We start from the raw sequence: 10,586 nt of genomic DNA on the forward strand, positions 1-10,586 counted from the left end.
TGGGTTGTGGAACTGTTGGAGTTTGTGGACCACGAAGGGAATAAAATCTGGAGTGTAAAAACAAATAAATAAAGAAATTTAAATAATGTTTGTTTCTAAAGACAAGCAGGTTAAATAGCTAACTGAGGTGCCTGTGAATATGTCAAAGCAGATGTAGATTGCCAGACCATCACTGCATTGCAGGAACCTCTTACAAAATCTTGGATCCTCTCAGTACTATCCCTGCCATTTAATTTAAATCTGTAGGCCTTACATTCTTTTCCCTTCCCCCAGCTTTTCTTTTCTATAAACCCAGAAATTTTGTCCATGTGCTGTTGGCCTCTTGTTTCTACAAAAGACTCTTCTCTTGGTTCTTCTTTGTGCCTCTTTGTCCTCTTGATTCCCTTCTCCTTTTCTCCTCTGTCTTAGTTCTTCTATTGCTCTTCCCTAGTTTTCCTTTCATAGAATATTCAGTGTACTAGTCACGTCTAATGTACTGCTTTCTCTCTTTGCTTGTTGCCTCTGGCTATTCTTTCCTTCATACCTACAATAAAAACCTTATCCTCAACCTTACCTTGCTGTGGCATGCCCACATTTCTTTAAGAAATTTCCAAGTATTATGTGATATGGGAGAATGGAGCTGTCATAGCTTTGTGTGCATCACATCCTCCAGATTAAGGTTTTGAAATTATTTATATATTTCACTTGTATCACTAGTTGTTGGCTTCATGTAGTAGAGAACTCCAATGTGTGCATTAAAGAATTTATATTGACAGTTTTTGACTATATACACTTAGTGTGAACTATCATAAAATATTTTTGTTCATGTACAAAATATAATTTCCTAAAAATAACTACCCTGTGGTTAGAGAACTAGATCAGGAAAGAAGAGCAATTGGTCCTTTTTAGGGTATACAAATTCAATTCCCAGAATCCACTTGTTGGTTTGCAGTTAGATTTAAATAATGTCAAACAATTTTTTTCTGAAATGATTAAAATATTCAATGTGCATAAATGTTTGAGGGTTTACCTGTAATATACATATAAATATAAGCATTTCTATATGTATATGAATGTATGTATATGTATGTGTATAGCTATGTATTCTTGCTGATTCTGGGTTGGGATTTTTACATCAATTTTAACATGTATGATCATATATCCTCATGACTAATTTTATATTTTAAACATGAGAAATATGTGTCATTTTTACCTTAAAACGAAAACTTTTATTAAAAGATTGATTTTTTTACAGCTAAAATAGTACATATGTGTGTCATGTTGACAATATGAAATTATTATCTCACATTTGATTGTTGATATTACTGTGAGGGTGTTTCAAAGAAGTTCTTTTGAGAAAAGAAGACCCACTTTGAACCTTGCTGATATCATCCCATAGGCTGATGTAAATTCCTAAATGGCCAAAGAAAAAGAACTAAGGACAGAAATTCACATCTGTGCTTCCTGACTGTGAACTAGAAATTAATACACAATTTATACCTCTCTCTCTACAAATCCATCTTCCCTTACTGCTTCTATCTTACCATGATTAACAGAAACTTTAGACTGTGGTATAAAACAAGCCGTTCCTTCTTTGAGTTGCATTTACCAGGTATTTTGTCAGAGGGAAAAAAAAACAAAAACAAAAAACAAAAAAAAAACAAAAAAAAAACCAACAAAAAAAAATCTATCAAATGGTTTCTTACCAAATGACTATTGATTACTCCACATTATGAAAGAGTAAGTCTAAATGTGGAAGTTTCAGCATTGTAGCATTATACAACAAATAAAAGAATACGAGAATATCTAAGAATATAGAGATGACCAGGGCACACATCATACTCAGAAGAAGCTATCTCTTATCAGAGCAGGGTAAAAACAGGCTGGAACTAGTCTTCATATTGGTGATGAGAACAAAGGGGGAAAATGTGGGAAAGCATATTTCTATAGACGTAAATACATTTATTCCCCATAGCACTGGATATTTGGAACAGGTTCTAATGACAGTCACAATGGAAGAGTATGAGTAAGAGATGACAAAGGTGCACAGCAGGATGAGGATAGTCTGTGTGGCTCTGTCTTCAGGTGAGGTTTTCAGAAAGTGAGCACTGTGAATATGCTTGACATGCCTCTTGTGTCTATAGAGAATACTCACCATGGAAACACTTGAGCAGGCCATGAGACCCAGACACAGTCCATCAGAGAGGCACAGTAAGAACATATACAGTGCAGTTGCCACATTGCCAGAAGCAAGCAGTGAGCAGTATTCATAATGTACTCTCTTAGTAGAATTTTTTGTGTAACTGAGGCTTGACACACTTGATGGGATCATGATGTTCAGAAGCAGGTGCACAAACCAACTGACTGAGCAAGAAGGGCCAATATACTTGTTGGCTCTCTGCTTAAGCTTTATCCACCTGGAGTTTCTGGGGCTGATTGTGATTGCTTGGAAGCAACTCAATAGGCACATCATATAAAGGCACATCCCCCTTGCTATTCTGTAAACATACAATATTAATTTACACCCAATGTCATCCAAGAAAACCTTAAATCCAAAATAAGACATTGTCCGGGGAATACCTCTTGAGAAGATATTCAAGCAGTTGGCAAAAGTCAAGTGCTCTATCATCAGATCTTTGGGCATTAAATGCTTCCCATTCAATATCAAAATGACATAATAAAATAGTATTGAAGTGTTGCCTAGCACTCCCACTGTAATCTGGGAGAAGAGAAATACTCCCATTGCAAAGTTTTCAGACGCCATTTTCATTCCTATTGTAAAATTATTAAATTTATATAATAAATTTAATATATGTATATTTTAATACATATTTAAATATAATTAACATTTTATTCTCTTATTCTATTATACTATATTCTATTATATATAATATACTATAGTAACTCTAGTAAAGTATATTTAATATATATTTTAATATAAATAAATAAAATAATAATACATTTTTTATTGTCTAAAGACCCTGAACATGTATTATCAGTATGCATTATTTCATGAAGTTAGCTTAAATAAAACATTCATCATTTTAATGTATTCCTACAGCTCTCACTGACAAAATGGAGGGTTTAAAATGTTTTCTTTATAAATTAGATATCCTCTATTATTTTATGGGACATATTGTATAAGGTTACTCCAATTTCATGTTTTCTCTGGATGTAATGGTGAAGGACATATTTCATTTTAGGACTCTAAAGACTAACCTGGCTACAGAGGTAGTTCCAAGACTATTACTGCTACACACAGACAAACCTACTTAAAAAACCAAAACAGAAACCAAAATTAAGATTAGTGTATATATTCTTCTTTTGGCTAAAACTAATGATTTGTGCTTTATTTTCAAAGAGCAAAACTTTAAAACATGCCATTATTATTAAAATACACCTGAAATAGATTTTGAAATTCATCAAGAACTACAATAGAAAATATTTGAAAATTATATTTGAAATGACTGAGAAGAAAAATTATACTTCATTTTAAGTTTGCATAGTTTTCAATAAAGTGTTTGTTTAGGAGGGCAAAGATTTTACACCTCTTACAGCTGGATTTGTAGACAGTTGTGAGCCACCAGTAGGAACTAGAAACTGAATACTAAAAGCAGTAACAGTACTATGCATTCTTACAAATTAAGTTATTACTCTACCATGAAAATATTTAAAAATCAATTTGTAAAATCCAAAATATAAAATAAGTTGAAATGGGTTCATGATTTGGATAAATTCCCTAGAAACAATTAAGAAATATCTGAAGTATGTGGAGAAATTGGCTTAACATCACCAATATTTAAGGGACTGGAATGAGAAGATGCAAATCATAGTTGAAATAAGAGATCACCATAAACTGTATAAATACATGTTAATAAAATAAATTAACATGAGTAAAATCAGGAGTTAAACCAGTTTAATATGTGGAGGAAAGAGCCCCAGTGTAGACTCTATAAGAAAGTAAAATAGTGTAGAGCTATAAAAATTAGTGTTGTTTGTCTTCAATAAAATTGAAAAGTAATTACCAAGTTCCAAATGTAGTGTTACTGAAACTCCCACATCTTGGGTTATCAACTGTACATAACATCAATGCTGTACAAGGATCTGGAGACAAGAAAGGAAACAAAGCCACAGAGGCAATGACCAATGTTGAGTAAGAAGGATAAGGGCAGGGTCAGGCATTCCATCCCAATGCTCTGCAAAGAAATAGCAGTTCTCAGGAAGAATTTCAGGAAGACACAACTACTTCATTCTTAATTGGTTGTGTGACCCAGTGATCAGACTTTCTGATCCTGAATTACTTTGTGTACAATGGATATCCACCTGCACAATGGAATTTTTTTTTCTTTTCTTTTTTTCGGAGCTGGGGACCGAACCCAGGGCCTTGCACTTGCTAGGCAAGCGCTCTACCACTGAGCTAAATCCCCAACCCCTGCACAATGGAATTTTATCTATATCTTCTCGCCATGCATTAAAAAGTAGTGTTAAATTACTCTAAAGCTGAAATGCTAAAATTCTCAGAGGAAAATGTTAAAAATACAAAATGTGGTAAAGGCAACAATATGAATAGTAAAGGAAATGAACCCAGAACTAGAGAGTAGTATTGTTTGACATTAAAAGTCTGCACATTAAAGGAAAATAAACACAAGCAGAGATATAACCTTTCAAATAGGAGAAAATCATTTACTTACATATTTCATTCAGAAACTTAAAATCTAGAGTATATAAAGAATATAGATTAACCATCTCCACAATCTTTTTAGTCAACAAACAGGGTAATGTGATAGACAAAGTTTCATTAAAGACAAGGTATAAATGGGCAGTAAAGAGTTTTAAAAAGTATTTAACATATTTACCATCAAGGAGATCTAAGTTACAAATATTTGGAGAATCTTTTGCTATTATTAGAATGATTAACACCAGCAAAATAAAGAATAATAAATGTTCATAATGGTGTGGAAAAAGTGAACCCTCACCCTATAATGATGGAGGTAAAATACTCAGTTCACTATAGAAGTAAATACAAAGATATCTTAAAAATTGAAATAGAATACAATAAAATAGGCCTATATAATTTCTTGACACATACCCAAAAGAACAGTATGCCCTGTCACAGAGATACTACATGTCCATATTAACTGCTGCATAATTCACAAAAGCAAAGAAATCATGATTATCATTGGATAATGGAAGCATGGTGTCTATATACAGCAGAAATTTGTTAATCTGTAGTGGAAAATGACATCATAAAATTTTCAGAAACTATATAGAATTATAAAGAATTTAGAAAGATACTATACATTTAGAGGGAAAACATCACAAGTTCTTTCTCAAATAGGGACATGGGTTACAATGTAAATGTTCAAAGAAAGTATGTTGGGCTCTGGAAATCAAACTATGCAGAAGAAAAGAGCTCTTGAGGAATGAAGGGGAAGAGAATGGGATAAATGTCTCATTAAGTTCAAAAGGATCATAAAGGATTTATAAAGGGATGAAAGTATGCCAGGGTAATAGAGAAAAAAACTTTAAGAAAAAAATTAAAAAAATTTTTTTTAATATAGTGAAATCCAATACTTTGTATGATCATTGAAATTGTAAAAAAGAAGCCAAATTAAAACATTAAAAGTGTTTTACATAGCAAATATTGGTCTTTAATACTAACAGTTTTCACAGTCAATGCCATGTTCAAACTTATACACAATTCTTAAAATTGTCATGGTTATGCTTGTCTTATTTGTCTTCTGCACTGGAAGGACTGAAGATTGAAGTCAGAATCTCATGTATGAAAGATGAGCATTGTGCAAGTAAGCTATAATCCTACTTTGTTATTAAGAATTTATATCATATGCCAAGTTATAGAAAAGTAATGTTTGTAATGTCTATTTCTTGGTGTTATAGTGCATGCATTGTCGTTTTGTGAATGGAAAAGAGTTGTGTTTTTGTCCCTGACATTTTACTTGAAGAACATTGCATACGTATACATTCCTCTTTGCTTTATACAATATATTATAAATTGTAATAATTTCCTCCCTAAAATAATGTATTTGTTGAGACTTATTTCTTACATGTTATTAATTTTTTTACTATTACAATATCTTTCTGAAAGAAGTTTTCATGGTATAGATACCATATGCATATAAAGTGTTTTTCATCTGAAAGTATGCTAATTTATCTGCCAATTCTATTTCTCAGTATGGGTAAAAGTGAAAGAAAATTAGGGTCTTGAACAGTTACATTCTTAGGTCACTATGAATGTCAATTCTATATTCAAAACAGCTTCAAAATGCAGTTATTTTATATGTCCATTAAAAACAAAAATCCAAAAACTGATGACAAAATGTTGTACAAAAACTAGAGTATTACAGTTGTCTTTTAAAAAGAAGTTTGACAGATTCTAAAACACAGAAAACCAAAAGAGACCCTGAGTTAAGTGCTATAACCAGTTATATTGCTGTGTAAGTCCATCTAGCTGTTCGAACTACAGTGATCAACTACAAATATACAGAAGCTACAATTATGAGGGCCAGCAAGACTGCTCAGCCAGTAAAGATGCTTTCTACCTAATTCAGTATCCAGAGTTCATTTTAGGGTCCCATATCATGGAAGGAGAGACTCAGTTCCTGAACATATCTTCTAACCTTTACACATGTATGATTTGAACTCACATGTCCTCCATAACAACAAATGAATCATGTAGTAAAAAATTAAAACACAATAGAATGATGATTGTTAGGGCTGCAAGGAGAAGGTGATAGTTTCAAGGACACAGAGTCTTGGCTTTGTGTTGTATATGATTTAGAGATCCACTGTAGAACATCAGTATCATTTTTCATTAGACTGAACATCACTTTCACAGTGTTTAAAATGATAAATACTTATAGCTTTACATTAGTTCTTATCTTAAATATAAGTGGATTATAGTTAATATATGACATATTCTAGATATGTTGTAGGGTACAAGCTAGAGTGATAGTGGTCAACCAAAGTAAAACCTGGTATGGGCTTATAAGTTACTGATATTGAATTTTAGGCTCAAAATAAAGAGTTTTTATTTTTGTCTAAAAGGATGCATTAAAAGCACACTAGATTGATGCATAATATGGGAGAGTTTTTGTTGTTGTTTTTGTTTGAGTTTCACTTATTAACAGCAATACCTGGGAATAGGAAGGTATATGAGAGCATATTTAAATCTAGACATTAGCTATGACAATAGAAATACAGAAAGCCAAACTTACTTTTGTGTATTTTCCAGAAGAGGATAGGCATAAGTGGACAGATGACACGTAAAAGTAGCACTACGTGTCTGTTCTTGCAGAAAACATGGTGAGCTGGAACCATGTAAGTAAAAATTTTAGGGTATATATAGTGAAACTTAATAATCAGAAAAATATCTGACGTATTTCAGAATATCTGGAGTAAAAATAAATAAAATGTACTCCTTCTTTTGATTTACTCCTTTATTGTAATGCATTCAATTTAACTAGTTTTCTTGATGATTCCATAACATTTAATTTTCCTAATAGAAAAGTCATCCTATAATTCTATCACTGATAAGAAATTTTAACTTGCTAGTATCAGTATACGCTTTAAGCCATAATTTCAACCCAGTTCTTAAAGACACAAAATTAGAATGTAGCTTTTTCCACAAGTATATAAGTTGGTGAGTACTAGGAAGAAAAAGAATAAAAGTACTTCAAGATATTTAGGATAAGATGAAGATGTCTCTTGTGCCTTGTCCAGCTGCTGCAAGACCCTCGGTATAATCCATAGAGTCATAAGTAATGAAAATATCCAAATAAATCTTCCTTAAAAAAAAGACAAAACAGAAAGAGTCCTGTGAAAAGAGATAGAGATAATGTGAGAAATATGGAGGAAGCCACAGAGACAGAGAGGAGAGACAAAGGCAAAGTGAAGAAAGAAAAGAAGAAATTGAAGTGATGTCAGTGATAAGAGAGACTCAGCAGCAGTTTAACGGAGGAACTGAGTTCACACAACCTAAAAAGAGCTGTAGACAGTCTATTCTGCCCTGAGTTGAAAACAGCTTCAATTTCATTCAAAGGCCCATTTCAGTTCCCACTACCAACACAATATCAAAATCCCTTTCCCTTATCCGATCTATGCCTTGAGTTCCTTCTTTCTTCTTAACTCCATTTTTCCCACTGTTTTTGCTTTCCTTGTTCTGTTTTCCCTTCCTTCCTTCCTTCCTTCCTTCCTTCCTTCCTTCTCCATCCTACCTTCCTCTCAACACAGATGTTTTAACACAACTCATAATATACGTTGCAAGTACAACTAAAATAAGAGAGGTACTTGGTAAGAAACTAAGATATTTCCATGAGCAAAAGCATGACTTCTGCAAAACCCCCTTTCTAATGTTTTTAGTTCTTATTATTCTATGTTCTAGTGACTTACCACAGTGCTGGTTGATACTATTGTGGTAGTCATTGCCATGAGAAGTGAGTCTCTGGTGAACTGTGGTAAGACACCCTCCCTCACTTAAAGGTTGATGATCTCCTGGTATTCTTTCCCAGAAGACTGGTGATTTTAAACTCAGTTCTAGAGCCATGATGACAACATTTCCACAAGGGCTTGAAGTAAGTATTAAATACCTTAGTCCTGAGTTCTTGTCAGAAAACAAAATTAAAAAAAATATAGAAGTGCAAATTACAGTAGCAATCTCAAAGAAGTAATTAGGAATCAGGATGGGAAGTTTTCTGTACATCCTTGGAGTACAAAGTGCTTGGCAGAATGGCATGCAAAAGAAATAGTTCTTCATTAGTAATAAAGCACAAACAAACTGCATGGCCTTGTTCCTGGAGGGCCTTTATCACCCAGGCTCTCAAAAGTTTCAACATCTCAAGATGGTTTGGTTCCAGAGTCACATGGAACAAATGGCTAACTGAGGTTCCTATATATGTCAGAAGAGGTGCTGGCTGCCACACTCTCATAGTACTACAAGTACCTCTTCCAGTGTCCTGGCTCCTCTAAGCACTTCTCACCCTATGTCCCTAAACCTCTCTAGACCATGACCTTCCCTTTCCTTCTCATATCTTCCCTTTCCTATAAAACTCAGATATTTTGTCCATGTGCTCTTGGGCTCTTGTTTCTTCTCAGGATTCTCCTTTCTTGGTTCATCTCACACCTTTTTTTTTTTCTTTTCTTGGTCGTCTTTTCTTGTTATTCTGGTCTCCCCCATTTCTCTCCTCTAATGGCCCTGTTCAGTTTACTGGTCATGTCTAGTCTATTACTTTCTCTCTGTTCCCTGGACTCTTCCAGATGACTCTGGATGTTTCCTACATGTTATCTACAATGAAAAGCTTTGTGCTGTGGTCATATTCACCATTTCTTTAGAAAAAGAAAGTCCAAGTATTAGGGAGTTGGGGAGAATGGAGGTCAATGTGCATCACATTCTTCCAGTTAATGTATTGAAATGGTTCATCCCTCTGTGTGTGTGTGTGTGTGTGTGTGTGTGTGTGTGTGTGTGTGTAACTTTAGGTTGACTTTTATGTTGTAGAGAATGTCCTTGTATTGTGGGTACAGAAAATAATTTATACACATTGGTTATATAGTTGGTAAATAATCTTAATATGAACTATTATGAAGATGGCTGCTGGAAACCTTGCTTAATTGAATTCAGGTACACATAGAAATGCAATCCAAAATAGCAGTTTCCATAAAGCATCACTATATATTGGGGTTTGCCTTTTTCAATTTAATTACAGAAAATTTAATAATGATTGTAACTGTAGCAGTACTCCCCATCACAGTGTGAAAGAGTTGTCTTTTGATCTGTTTTTCTTTAGACTTTTGATGTTGGCAGAAATTTAAATTGTTTTTAAAATATATATTGCAAAATTAACATAATTCCATTTTCCTATGTTTTCGACTAACACATGAAGAAATTAATTTTTTCTTTATAATTTTGTCCCTAGAAAATATATTTTCACAAATATAATTATCTTGAGGCCAGAGAGTAAGATGAGGAGACAAGAACTACTGTTGTTTTTGCAGAGGACTCAGTTGATTACCCCAAAAAAACTTCCATCCAAGGTGAACATGAACCCTCTTCCAAACTTCATGGACACTCATCATACATGTGGTGCAAATACATACACACATATTAGCAAATATTCATATATGTAAAAGTAAATATTTTTTAAAATGATAACTAACTTATCACTAGACAGCTTTCTCCTTTTATATTCCATCTGTAATTACATTCAGGATTCTACAAGTTTGGGGTGCATAAAAGAGAAATTTCTTTTTCCTGTGTTATCTATTCTTGGAAATAAAAGATTTCTGTGCCTAAACTCTACTGTACAAATCACTGAAGAAATTCTCTTTTAACAACAGTTCAGGCAAATTGTTTTGCAGATTTAGAAAAGAATAAACATTTATTTCTCACTTATTGATATAAAAAGAATTTATATACACTTTATAATTTACTTGAAATAGATTTTGATGATTTAAGCCAGAATGGCAGAGTTAAACCACCCAGTCAGAGCTCAGAAAGAACTGCAAAATGTAGACTTATTTATCCATAAGAGTTTTATCCTCAGAGTTTAAAACATTCTAGGCTGGTAGACAATCCTGAGAGCTCAGAGGAGACA

At 33.3% G+C, this 10,586-nt stretch overlaps 1 protein-coding gene across 1 annotated transcript; it reads right to left on the reverse strand.

Annotated features, from left to right (window-relative positions):
• Positions 1 to 1,831: 1,831 nt before the first annotated feature.
• LOC116894522 (vomeronasal type-1 receptor 4-like) lies at positions 1,832 to 2,770 on the reverse strand. The gene has a single exon (XM_032896223.1). It carries the CDS (start codon positions 2,747 to 2,749, stop codon positions 1,832 to 1,834), a length of 918 nt encoding a protein of 305 aa, XP_032752114.1. The 5' UTR covers positions 2,750 to 2,770.
• Between the last annotated feature and the right edge of the window lie 7,816 nt (positions 2,771 to 10,586).

This window comes from Rattus rattus, chromosome 2 (genome assembly GCF_011064425.1).
Source record: "Rattus rattus isolate New Zealand chromosome 2, Rrattus_CSIRO_v1, whole genome shotgun sequence".
In the NCBI taxonomy this organism is placed as follows: Eukaryota; Metazoa; Chordata; class Mammalia; order Rodentia; family Muridae; genus Rattus; species Rattus rattus.